The 23,525-nt window shown below is 50.4% G+C and overlaps 9 protein-coding genes across 9 annotated transcripts; 4 read left to right on the top strand and 5 right to left on the bottom strand.

The window, feature by feature from the left end:
- Positions 1–164: 164 nt before the first annotated feature.
- N7481_003809 (Dyp-type peroxidase) lies at positions 165–1,115 on the top strand (the record flags this gene model as incomplete). The annotated part of the gene is made up of 1 exon (XM_057263028.1): positions 165–1,115. The coding sequence occupies one exon, from the start codon at positions 165–167 to the stop codon at positions 1,113–1,115; it is 951 nt and encodes a 316-aa protein (XP_057124689.1).
- Positions 1,116–1,246: 131 nt separating this feature from the next.
- On the bottom strand, positions 1,247–2,944 carry N7481_003808 (flavin-containing monooxygenase; the record flags this gene model as incomplete). Its single annotated transcript, XM_057263027.1, has 1 exon — positions 1,247–2,944. The coding sequence occupies one exon, from the start codon at positions 2,942–2,944 to the stop codon at positions 1,247–1,249; it is 1,698 nt and encodes a 565-aa protein (XP_057124688.1).
- Positions 2,945–3,968: 1,024 nt separating this feature from the next.
- On the bottom strand, positions 3,969–6,182 carry N7481_003807 (fungal specific transcription factor domain-containing protein; the record flags this gene model as incomplete). The annotated part of the gene is made up of 6 exons (XM_057263026.1): positions 3,969–4,455; positions 4,508–4,608; positions 4,676–5,228; positions 5,286–5,728; positions 5,810–5,939; positions 5,992–6,182. Coding segments are annotated over 6 exons (1,905 nt in total), but the record flags the coding sequence as incomplete, so codon positions are not given.
- Positions 6,183–7,304: 1,122 nt separating this feature from the next.
- Positions 7,305–9,271, top strand: N7481_003806 (sugar porter family MFS transporter; the record flags this gene model as incomplete). The annotated part of the gene is made up of 8 exons (XM_057263025.1): positions 7,305–7,675; positions 7,740–7,821; positions 7,874–8,133; positions 8,196–8,343; positions 8,393–8,703; positions 8,762–8,773; positions 8,840–8,972; positions 9,026–9,271. The coding sequence occupies 8 exons, from the start codon at positions 7,305–7,307 to the stop codon at positions 9,269–9,271; spliced, it is 1,563 nt and encodes a 520-aa protein (XP_057124686.1).
- A 693-nt stretch (positions 9,272–9,964) lies between these two features.
- Positions 9,965–11,432, top strand: N7481_003805 (sulfatase family protein; the record flags this gene model as incomplete). Its single annotated transcript, XM_057263024.1, has 2 exons — positions 9,965–10,460; positions 10,516–11,432. 2 exons carry the CDS (start codon positions 9,965–9,967, stop codon positions 11,430–11,432), a joined length of 1,413 nt encoding a protein of 470 aa, XP_057124685.1.
- Positions 11,433–11,867: 435 nt separating this feature from the next.
- N7481_003804 (uncharacterized protein) lies at positions 11,868–13,668 on the bottom strand (the record flags this gene model as incomplete). Its single annotated transcript, XM_057263023.1, has 2 exons — positions 11,868–13,607; positions 13,657–13,668. The coding sequence occupies 2 exons, from the start codon at positions 13,666–13,668 to the stop codon at positions 11,868–11,870; spliced, it is 1,752 nt and encodes a 583-aa protein (XP_057124684.1).
- An 830-nt stretch (positions 13,669–14,498) lies between these two features.
- N7481_003803 (putative ATP-dependent RNA helicase (Hrh1)) lies at positions 14,499–17,028 on the bottom strand (the record flags this gene model as incomplete). The annotated part of the gene is made up of 2 exons (XM_057263022.1): positions 14,499–14,834; positions 14,920–17,028. The coding sequence occupies 2 exons, from the start codon at positions 17,026–17,028 to the stop codon at positions 14,499–14,501; spliced, it is 2,445 nt and encodes an 814-aa protein (XP_057124683.1).
- A 2,250-nt stretch (positions 17,029–19,278) lies between these two features.
- N7481_003802 (uncharacterized protein) lies at positions 19,279–21,351 on the top strand (the record flags this gene model as incomplete). Its single annotated transcript, XM_057263021.1, has 5 exons — positions 19,279–19,400; positions 19,461–20,248; positions 20,304–20,454; positions 20,518–20,953; positions 21,037–21,351. The coding sequence occupies 5 exons, from the start codon at positions 19,279–19,281 to the stop codon at positions 21,349–21,351; spliced, it is 1,812 nt and encodes a 603-aa protein (XP_057124682.1).
- Positions 21,352–21,657: 306 nt separating this feature from the next.
- On the bottom strand, positions 21,658–23,402 carry N7481_003801 (putative F-box protein (Pof7); the record flags this gene model as incomplete). The annotated part of the gene is made up of 2 exons (XM_057263020.1): positions 21,658–22,890; positions 22,956–23,402. The coding sequence occupies 2 exons, from the start codon at positions 23,400–23,402 to the stop codon at positions 21,658–21,660; spliced, it is 1,680 nt and encodes a 559-aa protein (XP_057124681.1).
- Between the last annotated feature and the right edge of the window lie 123 nt (positions 23,403–23,525).

Raw genomic sequence — 23,525 nt, 5'->3', positions numbered from 1 at the left:
TATCCCTCCTAGGAGTGCAAATGAGCCATACCGGGAGAAGTCCGGCTTCCTCATTACTCAAAGCTTTACAACGACCTGTTTCATCCCAAGCTAAGCAACGAACAATCTCGGCAACGCATCAAAATAGCCACCCCCAAGGGATAATCCAATTATCGAAGGCAAATATGAACAGCCAACGGGTACCAATTGAACCACAGCGAGTCGACGCTCCTCTTACCCAGTCAGCAACATTTCTGGTCGTGACTGCGACGAAGAAGCCAGATTCAATCACCACAATCCGTTCAACGCTTGCCGGTTTAGATAGTCTAGCGAAAAATGTCTCTATTCGAGATCTGAGTGCGCAATTCGCATGCACAGTCGGGATAGGCAGCGACATATGGGATGATCTCACAAGCCTCCCTCGTCCTGCAGAGCTGCACTCTTTCCGTGAGGTGAAAGGCGAAAAGCATATCGCTGTCTCTACGCCTGGCGATTTGTTATTCCATATTCGTTCCGACCGGCGGGATATCTGTTTCGAGTTCGAACGCCAATTGATGAACCAACTGGGTGATGCAGTCTCAGTGGTCGATGAGACAGTCGGCTTCCGATACTTCGATGTGCGTGATCTGTTGGGCTTTGTTGACGGTACAGCAAACCCCGTCGGTCCATCCGTGCCAGCTTCCGTTCTAGTCGCCGGAGAAGATACATCTGCAGAAGGCGGAAGCTATATAGTTGTGCAAAAATACACACATGATCTGCCTGGATGGGGACACCTTTCTACCGAGCAGCAGGAGAAAATCATCGGTCGGACGAAGATTGATAATGTCGAGTTGGATGATGCTGAGTCCGGTCAGCGATCGCATAAGACGTTGAACACAATCGAAGATGAAAATGGGGATGAGCATGACATTCTACGCGATAATATGCCGTTTGGATCGCCTGGATCTGCAGAATTTGGAACATACTTCATCGGGTATACTCGACGACTGTGGGTGATTGAGAAGATGCTGGAGCGAATGTTCCTCGGAGACCCGCCGGGATTGCATGATCGTATTCTGGATTTCTCGAAACCGTTAACGGGGACAACATTTTTTGCCCCATCGGCGAGTTTCCTAGCGAATCTTGACTCGGAGTGAAATCCTGGGACAGATGTGGATGGCTTCTAGATGGAAGGAAGCTAGGGTGACGAGCAAAAGCTACCACTTGCCGGTATTTTTAGGGCAGAATACAAAAAGAAATTTATTTTCAATAAAAAAGCATACAATGTCTAAATTCTAGCAAGCACTTGTGGTTGGTCGGTCTCGAAGTTGAATCCCTTCCAACCCCTCTCCTTACATTCGGCGCATCTCCGGCGGTACTCAACTGCGTGGCCAGAGTACCTAGCAACACTGCGAACAGTCTTTCCTTTAATGTTTTTGTTCACACCGGTCATCCAGCTGTCAACTTCGTTGGACAAGGATCCTTTGCTGCATTCCACCACATGCTCTGTCCACTCCTCGACAGCTCTCTCTGTCGGCTCCACATATGTGTAGTTGTTATCCTTGCAGTGTTGGAGAAGATCGGACACCACCGCAACGGCGTGCTCTATAGTCCGAGGAGCGTTTCCAAATGGCTGGTGAGGGCCGAGGATCATAAACATATTGGGCATGGAATTAGCCGTCAAACCGAGATAGGTGCGTGGTCGGTGGTCGACCCAAATAGCCTGAGAGCCTTGCTGGGAGTCGCTGCTACCGACAAGGGGTCGGCCATCCTTGGCACGCCAATCGATAGCGCTAAAGGCACCGGTAATGGCATCGAATCCAGTAGCGTAGATAAGTACGTCGAGATCATGGTGTTTGCCGTCATTGGTTCTGATGCCGGTTTCGGTGATGCTCTCAACGGGTGTCTGCTGCAAGTCCACGAGATGAACATTCGGCTTATTGTAGACATCAAAGTACCCGCTTTCTAGAGGAACTCGTCGAGTGCCGAAGCCATGGTTCTTGGGGATGAGGCTGTCCGCAACCCTTGGGTCGTGCACGCGTTGGCGAATCTTGTCTGCGATGAAATCCGAGTAGAGCTTGTTGGCCAGCCTGTCGGTGTATGTGTCGCTAAAAGCACCTAGCCACTTCGAAAAGCCTGGCTTAGCATAAATCTCCTCCCAAAGAGCGTATCGCTCCTCCTGGGATACTTCCATTGATTTCCGAGGGTCAGCCTGGTGCATAAAACACCCAGGGGTCTCGGCACAGAGCTGGAAGATATCATCATAGTTTTCCCAGTGTGTTTTCATTTGCTCAAGACTGATTGACTCGTTTCGAAGAGGCGCGGACCAATTTGCCGTTCTTTGAAAAACAGTCACCGATTTCACACTAGGCTCCTTAGAGACTGCTGTGATTGTCTGAATGCCCGTGGCGCCCGTTCCGATGACACCGATGCGTTTGTTGGCGAAGTCACGCGACATATTGAAATTCCTTGGCCACCGAGAAGTATGGAAGGATTCGCCTTTGAAGCTTTCGACGCCAGGAATCGCCGGGAGCTGAGGCTTAGAGAGGAAGCCCATGCAACTAACGAAGAAGCGGCATTGGTATTGAGCCCCAGTTTCATCGGTGAAGAGCCACTTTCGGCTATTTTCCTGCCAGTGGGCTGACTTAATGCTTGTTTGGAATTGGACATGTTTCGCAAGATCGTGCTTTTCGGAGATGCGCTCGACGTAGCGGAGGATCTCCGACGCAGGCGCAAACGACTCCTTCCAGTGCCACTCGTCGCGTAGCTCTTTGTCAAAGGAGAAGGCGTAAGACAAAGACTCCGAGTCAACACGAGCGCCAGGGTAGCGATTCCAGTACCAAGTTCCACCGACGCTTTCAGCGGCCTCTAGCACGCGGATGCGCCACGAAGGAAAGCGCTTTCGCAAGTGATAAAGACTGCAGACTCCAGAAAGACCGGCACCGATGATAATGACATCGTAGTTCTCGACGTTGGTGGAACCCATGGCGAAGACCTGATGGAACGATGTGGTTTGGGATTACTTTGGAAGTAGCTGATAGTAGTATCTGCGGTCTTTATAGAGCACAGATACCAACGTTCCCGCCGTGATGTCGTATATGGTGGAGGAAAGGGTAGAATCGGAAGATTGACAAGGATCGGCGAGACCTTCCTAGCGACTGGGCTACATACTGCCCAGGTGTGAGTAGTACGTAGTATGTACTATGTAAGTAGTAAATATTATCTCTTGCCAATCGCGTGCGTCGCAGTCGTTCTTCCCCGCAAGTGTCAACTCCACGTGACGGCAAGACTTTCCTAAATCAACAACAGTCGATAAGGAAGGTGATGTTCAGTCTAACTTAGACTGAACAGGGAAAGTACCTTACTTCCAATGGGATAACTAGACGGGGGACCTTAAGACCTATCTGATAAGTGGTAATTCGGGCCCCGGGCAGATGGAACAGGACGAGAGCGAAGCTATAGCCTATCAACCAAAAGGGGAACCCCGCCCTAAGGTGGCTGTGAATGCCCCAGGCATCACACCTCAACATCAGCAGCTCTGCTTATCTGGCTATGAACCCCCCAGAGGCGCAACTGTCAATCACCCGGGTGGAAATCTCGCATGAAAGGGTGCTTTGTCACAAATACTCGTCACCACCTTTCAACTGGCAGTTTGGTTTGGTTCCATATCCACACAGATCAGTATTCTGACGATCTGTTGGAAATCCGTTCTCTTCCGATATTCACTATATTGTCAACTGAACACTTTCTAGCCTTCGAGTCACACTATAAGGAACTGACGATCAAGAGATTTTCATTGAACCGTTCGAGAGATCGCCAATTCTCTCTTTGGGGACCGGGAAAAGATGTGAGCACAGATCCATCATCCGACAAAGCAGCTTTGGGAATAATTTCCTGAACAGCCAGAACTGGCATAGTTACACTTTCGATGCGCTCATCAGGCTGGGTTTCTTTTTTATTAGATGATTAAGTAGTATACTTGGCGTCGATTCACGTAGCACATGGGCCCATTAAAACGGAAACAGAAAAGGGTCTACCCCGGATTGGCCATCTGTCAAATAGTCCGCTGTCCATGGTGCGATGCCGCCGTCTAGTATGTCCATGACGGCTAAATCGCCTGGGTCCCAAGTCCCACCAAGGCCAGCGGCCATGGGAGCTAAGTTCGCCATTTCTAGTGATGGGTCCTCCCTATGTTGTGGCAAGTAGAAATTTTCCATGCCTTGGTATATATTAGATCCAGGAAATTCGTTAAGCGTTTGGCCTGAAGTTGGGGAAGGCATTTGTATAACATCGACTCTTGACTGATCGCGGTGTCGAGTCCGACCAAGGCGTGAACGTGTCGCCACGGGTGAAGCAGTGTTTTGAGTAGATGGAGAATTCGACGCAGACGATTGTGCGCCTTTTTCGTGCAGGGCTGTTCGTGCCATTCGGTAGATGGCAAGTGGGTTTAGCACGTTTTCTGGGGATTCTTGCATTGGGGATCCTTGAGCGGAGGGTCTGAAGAGTGCAATTTAGCAAAGAATATTTGGGAAGCTGAAGCTCAACATACGCTGCCTCGGTTTCATTGGGAGCTCGGGGAGCAGAAATAGCACCGTGAGAAATCTGGGGCTGAATGCCAGCAGCAATCATCATCTTAAGGACAGACAAGTACTGACAAGTATGTGATTAGCAGATTGTTCTAGAGATGCAGTGTGTACCTCTGGGCCATTTAGCTTACACAGTGTTCCGCAGTTGCAACCATAGGTCTCATTTGCAGTAGTCCTTCAAGGTTTCGCTGCGCCAACGCTATTGTGTTGTCGACTTCTCTCTGATCCAGTGTGCGTGAGCGTTCGTTTAGCTTCAAGTAGTAAAGCATGACCTTGGTGCTGTCATGGGCAATGATGCAGAGCCAAGTATCCGCAAGCACCTTAATTCCGTGTTTGAATGCCTCGGATAGGATGGTAGACACCTCCCGGGCATTATCAAAGCAAGCTCTGCGGCAATTGTCCAGAAACTCTTGTTGTTCGGGAGGGAAATCGATGTCTTTCTGTATTCGGAACAGAATTGGCATTCCGATACGGTATAGATCAACCAATGTTTGATGGAAAGTGCACCAGAGTAGTGTTAACGCGCCAAGTTGAGATGATTCTTTGCGGGCATATATGGCACCCGGACTCCACGTCAGGCTCTGCGGGAGTGACCGGCGCCATGCGTCAAATTCGGCTGACAGTAATAGAAATTCGGAGCGAGGTTGCCAAGGGGGCTCAGAGGTATCCAGATGCTTAACATATCTAAGATTAAGTCAGCTATCAGTTCATAACATCATTTATAGTGGAGGAGAAGCTCACCGCAATACCTTCTTCCGACTGCTCACAAGACGAATGAAATATGACTCTATTCCCATATTTTGAGACGGATCTGGAGGAATCTGATTATCGGAAACGAAGTTTAGGACCTTGCCAGCATCGAGCGTTTCTGTGATGCAGGGGATACCCAGGATAAAGTTATGACTATGGCATGGCAGCTGGATTTTGACATCTCGATCTTCCAGTAGAGTGAGTTGATTAACGCCACTGCCTACCCAACTATCCATGACATAACAACTCCACATTAAACGACGTCGCGCTTCATTGACGACGGGTGATGAGTCTGACTTTGAACAAAGCACATCCGCCGAGCTTTCTAGACTTAATTGCAATGCTTGTGACATTCGGGCGGTCATCCCGCTGAGCATGAATGCGCTCGCATAGCTTCCGATTCGAAGATCGTGGTCATAGAGAAGAATTGCTGTCTGCGAAAGTTTCGAGTTTGAAGTATTAGTGTCAATAAATTCTCAAAAAGGGATCTCCTTTAAGTATATCGAGATACTGACCATCAACTTTTCAATGGAAAGATCATCTAGGTCGACAAATATTCGAGCTTTGGCGATCTTGGCCCATTGATTTCCCGCGGTCAGCATTAGCTCAGGAGACAATTGAGGCGCATAATTCAAAGCAATAAACCTGTAAAGTTGGTTAAATCGGGAATTTTAGTGCAGGTTCTGCGACAACGTACTTCGCACCAAGCGCACATATTACGTGGAGCAATGATTCTTCGTCACGGAACGATCCAACATCCTCATCTATTCGTTGCATGAATGAAGGCTTATGCACAAATCCAAAGCATCGCAGGGGATGGATGTGAGAGAAGTATTCTTCGATCAAGGCCCAAAGTTTGTTACCGTCGGGAAGTTCTGGGGTATAAAGCCTTTTGGGTGTCAGTGATGGCACCGGTGAGTGCGGTTATTTTCAAAGGGAAGAATTACCAAGACCAAGGGGTTTCGGCTGAGCTCTCAGAACCATGAGTAAGATTGGATGCCGAAGACAAGGTATTTCCCGCGAGTTGCCTAGTAGAATTGGCGACCGCTTGATCATCCCGTTGTTCCGAGCCCATAGACCTGTTCCCCCCTGATTTCGCGCGATTTGGCTCGGGATGATAAATGCAATCCACGCCCTTACGAGAGCAACGGTCACAACATGTACCACCTGTACACCTTGACTTTGCATAGCGGCAAGGTAAGCAGGACTTGGCTACCCGTTGCCGTACTGTTCCAGCCTGAGTGAATTCGGCATCACGGATCGATGCTTTGCGAATGTTTGGGTGGGATGGGTGGCCTCGGCCAGGTGGCCCAGGGCAATCCAGCTTCAGACGCTCGCAATGTAGACAAACCGGCCATCTCTCGTCACATTTTACCTTTCTGGCACGGCAGAGTGTACATCCTAGGAAACGAGATTAGAATGGATAGGACTATACTCTAAAGGCTGGACCATGTAGCATCCACCAATGACAGACCTGATCGAGACCTTCGAGGACCAGCAGAACTCGTCTCCTGCAAGGAAGGATTCGGACTATCATCTCCACTTGGCGACATGATTTGCCCGGGGAATGCAGAGAAGAATGCAAGAAGAAGCGGCTCTCGCACGGCAGTCGGCTACGTTCAGGGCGGTGGGCCCCGGCAGATTCAGTCTCGTATCGCCACGGCAAGCTTTGGAACGCCTCTTTATTTTTTCTCTTCACCAAAAAAAGTGAATGTCTGATCGCGCATGGCCTGTGGAGTTTGCGCCTTGGATGGCACCATCCGCCATCCAGTTGACGAACGGGCTGTGACAAGTGCAAAATACGACCCTCAGTCGGTTGTCGGCCCTCGTCGGATGTCGGCTACAGTTCTTTTGCCATTCGTCTTCTAGCTTGGACTTCTTGCTGAGCTCGAGACCTGGTGGAGTACATAAAAATCCGGGGCCCCGGACATACAACCTGCTTTGTTTGCTCAGTATTTCACCAGCTTCCTTTTTTTAAAATTTGACTGGAACAATTCGCCGCTGTTCACCATGGGCAAGCTTCCGAGCTTCAGCAATGTATACTTGATCAGTGGACTAACAACCATCGGAGGCCTTATTCAGGGCTTTGATGTGTCGAGTATGTCTGCGATCATTGGTACCAATCAGTATAAGGAATACTTCCATAAGCCTAATGCAGTCTTGCAGGGTGGAATCACTGCAAGTATGGCAGGTGGTTCTTTACTCGGCTCATTGGTTTCCTCGTGGACCAGTGACCGATTTGGCCGTCGTGATTCTCTGTTTATTGCATGCATCATCTGGTTGGTTGGGTCTACATTGATGTGTGCTGTTCAAAATGTGCCTATGTTGATTGTCGCCCGGATCATCAATGGCTTCTCTGTCGGCATGCTCACTAGTCAAGGGTAAATAAAGTTGCCCCCGCCATACAAACTATCTTGAATTCGCCACTGACACACTTTCGAACAGTCCTATCCTGATAGCTGAAATCAGCCTTCCTCACCAACGAGGCCGTCTACTTTCTTTACAACAATGGATGATCACTTGGGGTGTAGGTTATCACATTGACTCCGGCATTTGTATCGGATGCTGACCGTCGCCAGATCATGATCATGTACTTTATCAGCTACGGCGCATCTTTCATGGGAAATAATGGTGTATTTCGTCTCCCTTGGGCTATTCAGATGTTGCCAGCAATCCTGCTACTATTTTGCCTTCCCTTGATGCCGCGGTCCCCTCGTTGGTTAGCGGCACAAGATCGATGGGAGGAAGCAGTCGAGGTTCTTGCCAGGCTACACGCCAAGGGAAATACTTTAGACCCTATCGTCATTGCACAAACTACCGAGATTCGGGAGAAGATTGAGTCAGCCCCCTACGTCTCCCTCTTGCATATCCTTCTCAGCACTGATTGGTTTTCTCTCATAGCGCGGAAAAGAAATACCAGAGCACGTCCTGGATGGAGCTGTTCAACTCTCGCAACATCATTCGTGTTCACTGTGGCATTTTCACCCACGTATGGTCCCAATTGTCGGGCACCAACGCTCTGATGTACTACATCGTTTATATCTTCCAGGTAAGTTCAAAAGATCCCCGCATTTTGAATCTCGACTAATAAAGACAAGATGGCTGGTTTATCTGGAAACAAAACTCTCATCTCCGCCTCTATCCAGTATATTATTAATGTTGTCATGACATTACCGGCCCTGATCTTCATCGACAAGCTTCCTCGCCGCCAGCTGTTTATCTTTGGGGCCCTTGGTATGGCTGTCTTTCAGTTCACACAGGCTGGTATCATGGCCACCTATGGCCACTATGTTCCAGGTGGCTTGCCTGGGTCGCCTACTGTCACCTGGAAAGTCACGAATCCGAAGGCGTCGAAGGCGCTCATTGCTTGTTCATACTTGTTCATTGCAACATATGCGCCCACATGGGGGTCAGTCTCCTCGGCCAATACTTTCAATATCGCACAAGCTAACAGATCTCAACTCTAGTCCACTCGGGTGGTTCGTGAATCTCAAGACAAAGTCCCACGTTTTCTTAACTCAAATATTGACCCAGTCTTAATACAGGGCTTACCCTCCGGAAATCATTCCCCTCTACATTCGTAGCAAGGCTGTCTCTCTTGCCACCTTTTTCAACTGGGGATGCAACTTCGCCCTCACGTTTTTTACCCCGCCTGGGTTTCAAAACATCCAGTGGAAGGTAATCTCTCGAATTGGTTCATACATTCTCATAACATCTCTAACAGCATACAGCTATATTGTATCTTCGGCACCTTCTGCCTTCTTGCCGCCTTGCACGTCTTTCTCCTTTTCCAGGAAACATGTGGCAAGTCTTTAGAAGAAATTGACGACGTTTTCAACAATCAAAGTATCTGGGCCTTCAAGGCTAAGAAGGAGCCTAGCCGTTTTGTGGCTGATATTGAGCAAGCGAAGGAAGATCTCGATGCTGGGAAGGTCGATATCAATCATGTCGAGGCTGAAAAGTCTTCAACTGTATAATAGGTACATTTGATTTTGATCCATTCAAACCCAGAATATTGCAGCTAGTACTTAATAATCACAAATATATTTTCATCGAACACTTCAAGGTCCTAGCCAAGTTATCACTGTATTTGAGTCATTAGGCAACTGATGGATGTAACCTCCCCACGCCTACTATGCATTTGCGTATTCAAAAACGGTATAATATAAAACACACGGGTTTTATCACTAAGTCAAACCCCTTCTTGATGATTTAATCATACATAAATGGCTGTCACTCCGTTTCGACATCTCACTTCGGAGTTCGCGTGGAGAGGGTCCCAATCTACAAGTCTTTTGGTATCCACTGGCATTTCCCGACAAGGACAGACATCTGTCTACCACCCCGCCACTCAAAGCAACCATTCGGGGCCACATGCCTCTTCCACAATTATTGACTAAGATTATATCGCGAAATAAAGTCACAAGATGGCGCAAAGCATAATCAACCCCACAAAATACGCCAAACCCCGACATCCGAACCGACATCCATGCCTGTCCCATGCGCGTCTCTATAGCCGACACCCGGCAGCACCAACATCATAGATAAGAAACGTCGGGCAGAAGCCCAGTCTATAATTCTAGCATAAAATCAATCGCATATAACACGTGTGATTGGCCTCTTGCAAGAAAATTCATCAATTTCACTCAGAGCACACCATTCCCACCAATATGGCGAAGCGAAACATCCTCCTCATGGTCGCCGACGACCTAGGCAAGCAACTGGGCTGCTATGGAAACACCAAGATCCAAACGCCCAACCTGGACCAACTCGCCGCCGAAGGAACAAGATTCGACCAGGCGTATACCAGCACCGCCTCCTGCAGCGCCAGTCGCTCGGTCATTTACACCGGACTGCACACCCACCAGAACGGCCAGTATGGACTGCACAATGGTAGACATCACTTCACGACCTTCGACCACGTCGAGACGGCACCAGCTCTGTTCTCACAGCACGGCTATACAACCGGTCTGATCGGCAAAGTCCATGTCGGTCCCTCGTCCGTCTATCCATGGGATATGCGCGCGGAGAGTGACAGCCGCGACGTCGCCAAAGTAGCAGACCAAGCCTCCGCCTTCTTCCAAGACTGCAAGAAGGACGAGAAACCCTTCTTCCTGACAATCGGATACATCGATCCGCACCGAGACCTCACACGCTCGGGCTTCGGTAATACGGAAGACTATGACCCGCGCGTGAAGAAAACCCCCCTACACGAGTGAAGACGTCGCTGTCGAACCATTCGTGAACGACCTTCCCGGCGTCCGATTCGAGTTCGCAGAATACTACCAGTCCATTTCACGACTGGATCAAGGCGTGGGCATGGTACTGGGCGAACTGAAAAAGAACGGATTAGCAGACGACACGCTGATCATCTTCATGAGCGATAACGGGCCTCCGTTCATCAATTCCAAAACAACCCTCTACGACGCAGGCGTTTGTCTCCCCTCCCTAATGAAATGTCCCGGATCACCACCCTCAATCCAAAACCCGAATATGGTCTCCTACGTCGATATTCTACCAACTATACTAGACTGGTCTTCGCACCCGTCAGCACCAACGGATGCCAATCCCCACCCAACTCGAGTAGGCCGCTCCCTCCTACCCATCCTTTCGCAGTCCTCACTCCAAGATTCATGGAAGCGAGTCTTCGGCTCACACACCTTCCACGAAATAACAAACTACTGGCCAACACGCTTCATGCGCAATGACCGATTCAAATATCACCGCAATATCGCCTGGCGATTGGATTTCCCTTTTGCGGCCGATATCTACGGCTCGTTGACTTGGGAGGATATTCGTAATTCGGACGCCAAGATGATTGGTTCGCGGCCTTTGAAGGATTATTTCTTTCGTCCTGCGGAGGAATTGTATGATGTTCTTGCTGATCCGCATGAGGTGCGGAATCTTGCTAAGGATCCGGAGTACGCGGGCGTTTTGGATGATATGCGGGAGCAGGTTGAGGCGTGGCAGCGCAGGACGGAGGATCCTTGGTTGTATCGGGATGGGGTGTCGATGTTGCTTGTTAGACATCATTTTGAGGGTGGACTTGAGGTTCCGGATCGGTTTGATTTTGATGAGAATTCGCCGCGGGGGAAAGGGTTGGGTAAGTTTGATGAGAAGGTCGCTTGGGGGGGCTGAGGTTGAGAAGTACTAGTGACTAGTAACTAGCACTATTGCTATGCTTTAGTATCTGCTTTTTTTGCCCATATGATAAGACTCAAGCTCCAACTTGAAGGGACTTCCCAACCAAAAGGGGGATCTGGGAGTCATTTGTGTATGCATTTATATGATTGTATCCAGTGATGGGTTCCAAAATGGTTGACAAGATGAGTATAAAACAGAGATGAGAGTACCAAGCCCGGACATGAACATGAACATACAGACGCCAAACTCAGGTATAAACAAAGCCATGCAAAAAACAGATTATCAAAAAATTATCAAAAAATGTTCATCCATCGTCGCCGTCAAAATGTCGTTTCTTCAGATTATATGTAAAATTCCAATGCCATAAACACCAACCCAATAGTACGGTTCGAGGTGTTGCTAATGAGATACTGAGGTAAGTTGGGCTCATCATACTTCACCCCACGTCCCAAGTCCAGCTCCAACCCCAATCCCAATCGCACTGCCACTATCCACGCTCCCACCGATATCCCAATAGTTCCGGCTAGACCCCGTCAGCGTGCGCCGACTGGATAAAGCAGAGAGTTTGGCACTCTGGCTTGCACAGCTAGAACTCGGCCTCCTCATATGCGGGCGAAGAAGAGGCGACGAGACACCCGCAGGCCCAGAGATACCGGAATACTGAGATGCACGGCGCGGCTGATTTTGAGAACGTGAATGGGCGCGAGCCACGAGCGGGTGATGTTGGCGGATCATGGCAGCGCGACGGGAGGCGTCTTGCGTGTGGCGGGGAGGTTGAGTCGGCGTGTACTTGTCGTTTGGCATGTAGCCACGACGACTAAAGCGTGTGCGAAGGTAGCGGAAAACCATCATGACATCTAGGCCGCGCTCCCAGTACTCTTGTTCCTGGTGGATGCGGGTTGATTCGGATACGGGGTCTGCGCCTGGACCTGCTGGGTCGTCGTCTTCGATTCCCCAGTGCGCTTCGTGCTCGCGATTTGCGTCGCGGAGCGTTGGGATGAAGTGTGGTGATGGCATAGAGTCTGATGTGGTGGGTTCGGTAGAGAGCTGGACAGTGGACTGGGTGTTTCGTTGGGCGGCGCTGCTCTCGGCGAGCCTATCTAGTGACATGCCTGCATATTCACTGGAGATGCTCTTCGTCATTTGGTAATAGCTTGTGAATGCTCCCGGGTGCTCGCAGAGCTGGTGGACTAGCATACCCAGCTCGCGGGTGATGCGTTGCAAGACATGGCTCTGCCAGAGAGGTGAGTCTGCGTGCTCCGGTTCTGCCTCACGAGCTAGCACAGTTTCCATATCCAGCTCTTCTGAGTGTTTAGAGGAGGCTTGGTCGTCTTGCGGTAGGGATTCCCCGAAAATGACGCTCAATAGCTCGTCATCGATACCGATGAGGTCTCGAATGACTCTTCTTGTGATGCGACGCCAGAACGACTCATCAATTTCCTTGATATCCTTGATATCATTGACCTCCTCATCTGCCTGAGATGAGGAGATCACCTCTGAATGGGCCTCCACGATTCGGGCAGGTGAGAGATCCTCCACGGACCGCGGAATGCTAAATTGCGAGGCCCGGCTGCCCCGGCGTCGACGGGTCTCCCGCTGAATCTCCTGCAGCAGGGCCCGACTCTGATCCATCCGCCACTCCTCGATGCGCTGCCATCGATCACGCTCGACATCCGCTACCCCTTCATCGACAGTATCGAGGTGTCGCTGAACACTGGAATGACGATGAGGTCGAGAGGATTGCCGTCGGTGTGGATTATACTGCTCATGCTGCCACAGTTGGTCTTGGGCTAACTGGCTCGAAGCCTGGAAGCTCCCCAGACCATCATGGGCCGGGAGGAGAGCCGGCTGCCCTTGATCCACCCGTGCGGGGGATGTGGGGGACAAAGATGGGGCGCGGAAAGCATGCAGCCCATCATCCAAGCTGTCCAGCTCGGTACCATCCTCGTCGAGCTGGTCATCTAGAGCCTCGTCTCCCTGGGCGTCAATCTCTGGACCCGCAGCGGATTGCGTTGCAGTACCCAGGGAGTCGAAGTCACTTAGATGTGTGCGTGTTCTATCTGTGGATGTCGTGTGAGTGCGAGCGGTCGGCGAGAACAGAACCCATTGTGCTGTATCTTCCTCTTGCTGCTCAGTTGGGGAGGGAGGGATATCGAGAGGAGTCGGGCGCTGGGGGGGTTGAGTAGGATGTCCGTCGTCGCGGCGCCTGCGCTGGAACGCGGAAGGCCATGGTGATCGATATGGAGGATCAGACCGAGCTTTAGGGCCAGATAACCGTAGGACCAAGATGAATGACGTGGGAGATCCCCGCTATGAAAGACCGCACGGGCGGTCAGAAGCGGAGGATCGGTCAAGTAGAAGGGTTGAATAAGTGCAGAGAGAAGGGTGGTAAGGGTAAAAGTAAAGGGTTGGGAAAGTATACAAGGAAACAGGGGAGAATGGAGGGAAATAAACTCGCAAGGTTGGAGGATGATGCGTTGATAAGAAAGAGTGGAGGTTCCTGGAGGTTCCTATAGGAAGGTGGCCCTGGTGGAGTCCCGGATGATGCAAGACGCGGTATCGGACCACTGCAGTACAACAGGGTACAACTGTAGAGTCTAGTCACGATAGTGCGGATTGTTTGAATACTTGTTGGGCTGTTTACAGACCTGAAGGGGGAAATAAAATAAAAGATATCATCATCTCAGCCTGATAACGCGAGGAACACCCCTGGCCCCAATGTGACTGCTCGCGTGTGATGGCCTCGCTGCCCTGCGCACAACCCATTTGGGACTAGACAAGTCTGACGTGGAGAGATTGTGGCGACGGATCGACCAAGTATGTCGATCGTTTCATCCTGACCGACGTTGACCGACGTTTCCCCGTTTGCCTCCTGTTGGGGCTGGAGGAGGATGCAAGGTGGACTACGCTCAGATCCCAGGAACAAACAGACTTAGTTAGGGTATCGTCTAGGGCTATGATGTGTAGATTTGATGGAATATAGGCACTCGTTAACTCATCGGGGTATATACTGCTACTTCTCCTATAGACAACTTGACCAAAGTGGCCTGGCCATGGACTTCAACCACTGGCAGCCAAGGCCTCCCCAACCCAATCCATCTGCACGGCGCTAACTCCGCGTGCGTAGGTGCGATTCGTAAAAACAAACTCGTTATACATAATCGCCTCTACCTTCTTGCCAAATAGTACACTAGATGGGTGAATCGCAACGGTCTGGTTGCCAACTACCGTCCGATAGCTGCCATCCGGCACCAGGCGAGCAGTGTTGGTCGCAAAGCCACCAAGGAAGCTTTGCAGAATGAGAATCGGCGAGGGGTCCGGGAAGTGGTCATTTCTTTGGTCGGCCGGCAGCATTTTGGCCTGTCGGCATTGCGTGCGCAGTTGCTTGCGGACGTCCTAAGTGGTCGGGTTAGCGTCGACTCTTTCCTTTCGATGTCAAGCCATCCATCAATCAACAAAGGACAAAGGAAAGAAAACATACCATGACAGACTGCATCGCCCGATGCGAGACCAGATGCCGCTCTGCCCACGCTTTCCGGTCAGCGTTCTCGGCTGCGTAGGCACGCACTGTCGCTAACATTGTCAGATGATCACCCTCGCGTCGGTAAAGATCGCGTCGGGCCGTCTCGGCGGCTTCCTTCTTTTCTTCCGAGTTAGCGTTTAGGAAGATATTCTCCACACTGAGACATGAGATGATGTCGATGACATCTGTCAGGCAATCGCTGCCATGTTCCGCTGCCGCAAGAAGTACACGACCCAGCGTCGGTGTCAGCGGCAACTTGGCGATGTGTTGGCCAATCTTGCTAATCGAGCCAGTGTCATCGAGGGCTTGGATATTGAGGAGTTGGAGGAGAGCTTTCTCAAGTGTCTCGCGCGGTGGGCGAGTGAGAAAGGGGAAGCGGACAATGTCGTCGACACCTCGCGCTTTCATGTTCAGGAGCGCCTGGCTCAGATCGCATCGCAGGATTTCGGGGGTATTCGTTTCGTCGAGGGTCAGATAGTCCTTTTCAGTATATAGACGGAAACACTGGCCGGCGGCTTCACGACCCGCACGACCCTTTCGCTGTATGGCTGCGGATTTGGAAATCGGCTTCACCAGCAAAGAGTCCAGTCCCAGTCGCGACCGGAATTGCTTAACCTTTGCCTTTCCGCAATCCACCACAAATCGCACCCCCGAAACAGTGACGGAAGTCTCAGCGATGTTAGTCGAGAGCACAATCTTTCGTGTGCGAGGTGGTGCGGGCATGAACACTCGCTGTTGAGCAGCTTGGGGGAGAGCTGCAAAGAGTGGAAGAACCAGGATCTTGGGTAGACCCGGATCCATGCCAATAGCGTATTCATTGACCAAATGTTCGAGGGCCTCGACGGTTTCTTGACCAGTCAGGAAGACCAAAATGTCACCAGGCATGGGCTCCTTGTAGTGGATCTGGAAGATCACTTTAAGAGCGGCGTCCACGAAATCATGCACGGGCTCGGGAGAGTAGATTGTTTTGACGGGAAATTGGCGACCCTTGATATGACAAACCGAAATATCTTTGATCTTCTCGTCTTCCTTCTCAGCCTTCGCGAACCCGTTCTGTATGCGCTTTTGTTCCTCCACTTCCAACTTGAAGCCTTCTTGGAAGAAGCCCTGGAGACTTTCCATATCTGCCGTAGCACTCATAACCACCACCTTGAGCGGCACACCACCTCTGCCCTCTTTGTCTCCGGATACCAAATTGCGCAAAAATCCAGTCACCAGATCGACATTCACACCTCGTTCGTGGACCTCGTCAACCACGATCGCGCTGTACTTGGTGAGCCACGGGTCGTGGAGCATCTCCTGTAGCAGCATTCCCTCTGTCAAAAACTTGACCCGGGTACTCGGCGAAGTCGACGTATCGAATCGTACCGAATATCCAACCTTGCTTGCCGGCGATGATGAGCCAAGCGGTGTCCCCATTTCCTCGGCGACACGGCGGGCAAGCGTGATGGCAGCGACTCGACGAGGCTGCGTGATAGCGATGCAGCCACCAACCTTAACTGATCTCTCCGAACCATCCTTCTTTGTAATTTTCGTATCGGTCGGTCGACACCAAAACTCATTGACCAAGAACTGCGGGATCTGCGTACTCTTTCCGCTACCCGTTTCACCGACCAGCAGCATCACATCTTGATCCCGGAGCTTCTGCCGTATCTCGTCGGCATGGCCAAAAATGGGGAGTTTCTTGCGTTGTTCGTAAAGGGTAGCTGCCTTCTCGCGGAGGGAGGAGAAATTCGTCTTGGAATCGAAGGTCTTGGGTTTGGACTGGTATGTTGATTTAGGCTTTTGTTGGGATTTGCTGGGTAGTTCTTGCTGGATCATGTCGCCGTTGGCTTCCGCTGGCTCTGATGCGACATTATCAACCACTGGCGAAGGGGCTTTAACGGGTTCTTTGTGAATTGACTCGTTGCGCGGTGAGTGTTCGTCGGAGGGTTGATCGCGCTTCCGCTTGCTGCGCTTTTTCTTCCGGTCGGCCTCCTCGGGCGCGGGGTCGGGGACAGCCTTTGAGACCTGCTGGGCAGGCTCGTTGTCGGCGTCGCCGAAGTATGTCTTCAGCCGCTCCGGCATTGTTGGTGTGAATAATTGGCAAAGGTTCAAGTTGGAAACAGTTGGAGATCGAAAAATCCAAATTTCCGTTGTTATCGATAAGGAAGGCTTGGCACCCTCACCCATGGAAAACATTGCGGGGCGGCCATAAACTTAGTACTACAGACTACATACCAACACTGCCAGTTGATTTACAAGCAACGAAGATATATATCAATATACAAAGTCTCGTGTTCAAGTATGATCAGCAGCGTCGTCAAAATGCTTACATAGTATCTTCTCATACTCCTCCTTATCTCGGAACTTGGCCGTTGTAACGTTCTCCGTGTCAACAGCCCAGTATTCTGACAACCCTCGCGAGAACTCCGAGCTAACACCATGAACTGACGCAAAGATAATTATGAAAATGCTGATTGAAAAGATTGAATAGCCCTTTCGGACTGTCTAACGCCTGAAAGTACCAGAAATTGCCAGTTTGCCAACTAATACTATCACTGCACACCTGGGCAGTACTACTAATATTACTAGTATCATCTCCAACTTGGAATAGATACATCAAAATAGCTAACACAATATATTATCCATGGCTTCAAACCCTAGGCCTAACATATTATATATAAGGATATCGAAAAAAAAATTCACTATGCTGCTATCATAGAAAATGGGGTTTCCCACATTGAACCAAGAGTCATGGTTCTATGGCTCGTGGGTGGCTGCCAGTGGCCCGATTTGGCATCTGAGATCGATTGAGAAAACAATGTACTGCAGCCACCCGGTGGACGAGCATTTCAAGCCCCCGACTTTATAATGATTCATACGCAAGAAGGAATGAAGACAACGGTACTCAGATAGAGTTTCGACCTGACATCCCTAGGTGCTGCGATGCTAACAGCACTGACGACTTAGTGCTAGGACACTTCGGTGGAGCGATTAACTTTCATATAGAGTCATCCAAATATCTCAATCGTTCTATTATGTGTTATCTGATGTGTACCGAGGATAATCTCCAACCCGATTTTGGAAAGGTTATAACTAATTCCTTGACGGAAGTAGCATTTTTTATGATGAAGAGCTTTGAAAGCTCGAGCATATTAATATACTGTATTTAGATGGCTGGGCTCAGCTCCAAACCATTTGAGTTAGCTCACTCGACATAAGGAAGAATAAATGCGCACCATCGAGGCTCAAGGACGGCAATCCAGGCGATTGAGACGTTGGAGCACCAAGCGAGATTACCTGTCAGGACGGAGGAAAAAGGGGAGTGATATAGGTATAGAGTACAAATAGAGTTACGGAGTACACTAGACCTACCAGGATAGTCCAATATACGGTCTTATTGAGCAGATTGACAGGGCAGATTCGAGAAGATCACCACGCCACAACCTTTCAGCTCGAGGCTGGAAGGCAATAAAGAGACTGTCAATTTGGTTAGTACACAGAATATGAGAAAGGGCGCCAGCTTCCCAGGCCGTCGGGAGTAGTTAGAGGGCGATCTGGACCACACTGCGGTCAGATCACAGTGAAAAGGACGATCTTATCTGAGCGAAGGGGTTTACCTGCCGACCATATGGTCAATGACACGACGCGACGCAATGTATACCATCCACCGTTTACCATTTACAGATTTATTGCAAGCCTTGTGTCCCCACTGCTACCGATAATCAAAGTAAGCCCCGGGTTCGCCGCATGGCTGCCTTCCAGCGTAATGGATGTATCAAATCCAAACGGCCCAAAACAGAGGAACCCAATCAGCTTTGATGCGGCGCTACGACAGGGAACACCTTAAGTCCCATCCGCGAACGCAAAAATCAATAGACTTGCCGCTGATCACCGAGTCCTCTTCACGCCAACAGCTTGACAGATTCCGCCCCTGCGCCATTGCATCACCGGTCTGGGATCGGCCCCGATCTCGTGGGGTGTTTGCCGCGACCCACATCGATCGAGCGTTCGATCGTGAGGTCCGTTTGTGACCTACCTATTTCTACACTCTTTGTTTCTTTTTTTCTTGCCCACAATCGCATGGTTCTCCGGTAAAAATGCAGAGGATAAAAAAATTTAGCAAAAGTCCTAGTAAATTTCGTCGATCACTTGATGCATCAATCCGAGACAGTTCCATTGGTCGTAAGCTGATGTGGGAGGTGGGAGATCTATTAAATACGGTGAGGTGAGCCCTTCCCCAGCTTTTACCCTCCATTTCTTTTGCGTGTGTGCTGCAGGTCGCATTGTCTCTTTCTTTGCTTTGTTCTTCCGGCTTTTTTCCTTTACTCAAGTATGGATCGCACGGATTTGAACGAAGGATTGACCAGCCTCGATGCCGAATCGCTGCGTTCGTTTTCAGAGAGTTTGCCTGACGAGTATCACGAATGGGTGTCAGAATCTGGAAGGACTTCACGGTGGGTTAGCATGGAATAAGGGAAGAAGATAATAGAGAGCACAGGAGCTAATGAGACTAGACATGATGAGCAACTTCTCGACGACTTTCCTCGGCCGCCAAGTCGATCTGGGAACTTGAACGGGAAGAACCTTGACGCAATCGTTGAAGAGGAAATAAATCCTACTCCCAAAACATCAGTAAAGAACCTGCGTCGACATATCACAGCCAGTGAACTGGTCACTACAGATAACGACTATCCCCTCCTCCAGGAGCTCAATCCTCATGACGGCGCAGAAGAATTCAACCCCATTAATGAAGAAGGAGCTTGCTACGACCTAATCGCACCATGGGACGGTGTCGATGCGCCTCTACACAAGCTTGAACGTCTCACAGACGTCATGTTTGGAGCGGAGCATATGTTATCCATTTTGAATAACCCACGGTATCTCGTGCGATTTCGCGAATTCTTACTCGAAGAGCGTCCCCGCTCCATTTCCACCCTTACATACTTCCTCAATGCAGCCAAGGCGCTCAAAGCGATTGAATATGCCAATGCGCTCGTGCGTTTGTCCACCGATATTCCACCCCCAGCTGTACAGATCGTCCAGGAATCGAATGAAGCTGTCGGTACCACTGTCAATAAGGTTCTCGAACAACGAGTCGCAGATGCGCTTAGAGCGTTGACGGCAGAGGAACTTCCTGCATTCATCACTTCGAGATGTATCACCATTACCAGCAAGATTGTTGAAGAGCGAGTGCGTGGCACATTGCCACTGAAGTTTCGCGAGACGTCGAACGCGCTGGCGGAAGTCTTCTGTTTGACTGATCCGTCTAGACCAGATAATCCTATTATTTTTGCATCAGAAGGTATGTCCTCAGCTTTATTCTTTGATTCGTCACCGGCAAATTCTCACCATTACAGAATTCCATCGCACAACGCAGTACGGCATGGATTATGTCCTCGGACGAAACTGCCGTTTCCTCCAGGGTCCGAAGACAAACCCTAATAGTGTTCGGAGAATCAGAGAGGCTCTTCGAGATTGCCGACATCATTCTGAACTTTTCCTCAACTAGTATGTCAGCCCGTGTCAGCCCGTGTCATATCTACAGAAGGTCAAAGCTAACTCATTCACCAGTCGCCGAGATGGTTCTCCATTCATGAATCTCCTCCAATGCGCCCCTCTCTGCGACAGCAAAGGCCGCGTGAAGTATTTCATCGGCGCACAAATCGATGTCTCAGGTCTCGCCCTAGATGGTGCACAGATGGAGTCACTGATCGAACTGCAATCCCGCTACAGAGACCCAGAAGAGGAAAGCGTGGCTGAACTGCCAGCTAAGAAACACAAGGACGAGTTTCAAGAAATGTGCGAATTATTCAGTCCGCGTGAGCTCAACGCTGTACAGGAGCATGGCGGCGATCTCTTCCAACCGATGAATAACAGAACTTCTGTGCGCGGGGGACGACAGTGGTTACAGCGTGGTGGCTCGCTTGATAGTGAGTCGGAGGCAATTCGTCTTCGAGATCTCAAGTCGCCATTACTGCGTGGGTCTTTGACTGGTGTTTATGAGAATGTAAGTCTTTCTTTGTCTCTCTCCCTATCTACCATGCCCAAGATGTCGATGAACAGTTTGCTAACAGCTCTTATCTTGAACAGTACCTCCTCGTCCGACCCTACCCTTCCTTAAAAGTCCTCTTCACATCACCCTCTCTCCAAATCCCCGGCATGCTCCAGTCGTCCTTCCTCTCTCGAATCGGTAGTTCGAACGCAGTCAAAGATGAACTCGTACAAGCGATGGAGCAAGGGCGCAGTGTGACAGCACGAATCAAGTGGGTTACGCGGTTCAGCACCGAGGGCCGTAATCGCTGGGTTCACTGTACACCTTTGTATGCGAGTAATGGTGAGGTTGGTGTGTGGATGGTTGTTATTGTTGACGATGATGAGGAACAGATTATCAATTGGCGCACTTAGATGGATCCGTGCCTAGACAGACTTTTTTCTTTCTTTCGATGTTATTTTGTGTATATATCCCTTTTCCCTTTTGCACCATGTGAATACTTAGCCTGTTTTATTTAATCCGAACCATAGCCTTGAGAACTTTGAAACTTTTGTTGAAGATGGTATGAGAGGTGATACGATAAAACTTCGCCGACATTGCTTCAACGAGGCACTTGGCTTGCAGGAATACCTTTAAGTAAAGTAATCTATTCTCTGTATTCTGGTGTATGTATCCGCCAGAACCTATTTTCGTTGTACGTAGAAATCATCAGTCATAATTTAATACAGCCCCCAGCCCCTAACTCGGCGAAACACAAATGGCCGGTCATTACGAAGAGTGAACTCGCCTATATCGTCAGTAATCGTATTGTAGCTCCAAAATCCCTGCCAAACAAGTTTGGTATTCTTCGACGGGTTCACGTGCGACTTAGATGCTGTCGGCGATCGCAGTGACAGATGCATCATGTAGACGTAGTGTGAGGCCGGCCCCTCCGTCTCAATGACGAGATTGCGAGGATCAATTGATGTAGGTTCCTGGCCCGGTCTGGGGGAGAACTCTGTTTCCTCAGGACCATCCTCGGGAGGAACTGGAGGTGTCAGACGCCAGCGCCCACGAAGGCAGTATTTCAGCGCATCCATGGCAACTGGAGGAACATAGTCGGCTGTTTCGGGTTGAGTCTTGGCAATCTCGGAGGCCCGTAGATGGTGGCCACCCTTTTTGATAGCCCTCGCCGCCATCATGTTCTCTTTACTGATGTGCGGTACGACATCCACTGGTTCAGTTGTCGTGAGTAGTGAGACCACTGATCCGTCTGGATAGAAGCGTAGGTAGCGATAGTACGTCACAATATGGATGGGACTACTCCATGAGACGGTCTGGAAGACCGAGGCCGCTCCGGGTCGCATATAGTTGACCGTGCTAATGTATATACCCGTGAACCGGATTCGTGGGTAGGACTGGAACACCTGGCTCCAGGAGGATAGCGGTTGCGGGATATCCAAAGAGGCCCCTATCGGGAAAGGTGTGTAGCGTTGTCCACTGAGGGTGTATATGGGCTGTCCAAGAGTATCGCAAGAGAATGCATACTGCATCCCGTCGAAGCCAAACTCGGGCCGCTGGCAGAGATGTTTCCAGATATTTTGTTGGTGCGCGAAGTGATAAGCAAATTGCTTACACACCAAAGCCATTCGCCCGAAGGTCGCAGGGTCGCGCACAGCAACATGTCTTAGTATCTCGATCAATACCTCCGAGGGGACCTTCGCGATAGGACATGGAGGCGGAGGCGTGTTTTCTACCAAGGGTTCGGCTTGCGGAATGGGTAGATGAGCAAATGAAGCGATCAGTTCGGCAGTAGAAAGGTTCTCGGCGTCAGCAGCAGCAGAAGCAGCAGCAGCAGGCGCTGGGGCCGTCACGGGCACTGCAGCTGACTCGTTGGGAGGGGGTTGAGCGGGCTTCTTCCACACATGGGAATAGTGCTTATTGCGGTAGGTCTTATCGACGGCTGAGTCGAGCTGATCAAGGCATTAGTATATATAGGATGGATCACGCCTGAGCCCACCCCTCCAGCTCGACTCACTCGGTATGCCCGGCGGTAGTGCTGGAGGCTGTCGCCAAGATTGCCTGCAGCCTCCTTCTCAACCGCCCGCTCGAAGTGCTCCAAGGCTGAGTTGGGCTCCTCCTCCACCCCTCGGGTGAAGATATCTTCCTCCGCTTTCTTTCTTGAGTTCACACTCAGCTCTCCGACCTGCTGTGCCAGCCCATCCGGATCGAATGCAGCCGATGGGGGTCCATCTTCCTCTTCCCCCTCCGCCTCTTCCTCCAAATCTTTGTGGTGAGAAGCTTCATGGTACGGAGGCAGTCGGGATGGGGCGGGCGCAGCGGATGGAGGGGCGGACGCAGTGGGCGCAGTGGACTGGGTGGATTGAGTGGACTGGGTGGTAGGTTGAGACCTTGGCTTTGATCGACGAGAAACCTCCTCGCGCCACTCGCGACGAAACGACTCAAGCTCCGCGTTGTCTGTCATGGCGGGGGACCCGATGTCCGGTGTCGGAGATCGATTAGACAGATAAGCCCCTCGAGGGATCCACCAGATCGAAGGGATAAAACAATTAAGAAAGAGCGATCAAAGGATTTCCGAGCGCCATTG

The sequence above is a fragment of the Penicillium waksmanii genome (assembly GCF_028829765.1).
Source record: "Penicillium waksmanii strain IBT 27052 chromosome Unknown utg000004l:1.0-5674109.0:1.0-5678898.0, whole genome shotgun sequence".
Classification (NCBI taxonomy): Eukaryota; Fungi; Ascomycota; class Eurotiomycetes; order Eurotiales; family Aspergillaceae; genus Penicillium; species Penicillium waksmanii.
Note: the sequence above shows the minus strand (reverse complement) of the source record. Positions and strands in the feature narration are given on the sequence as shown.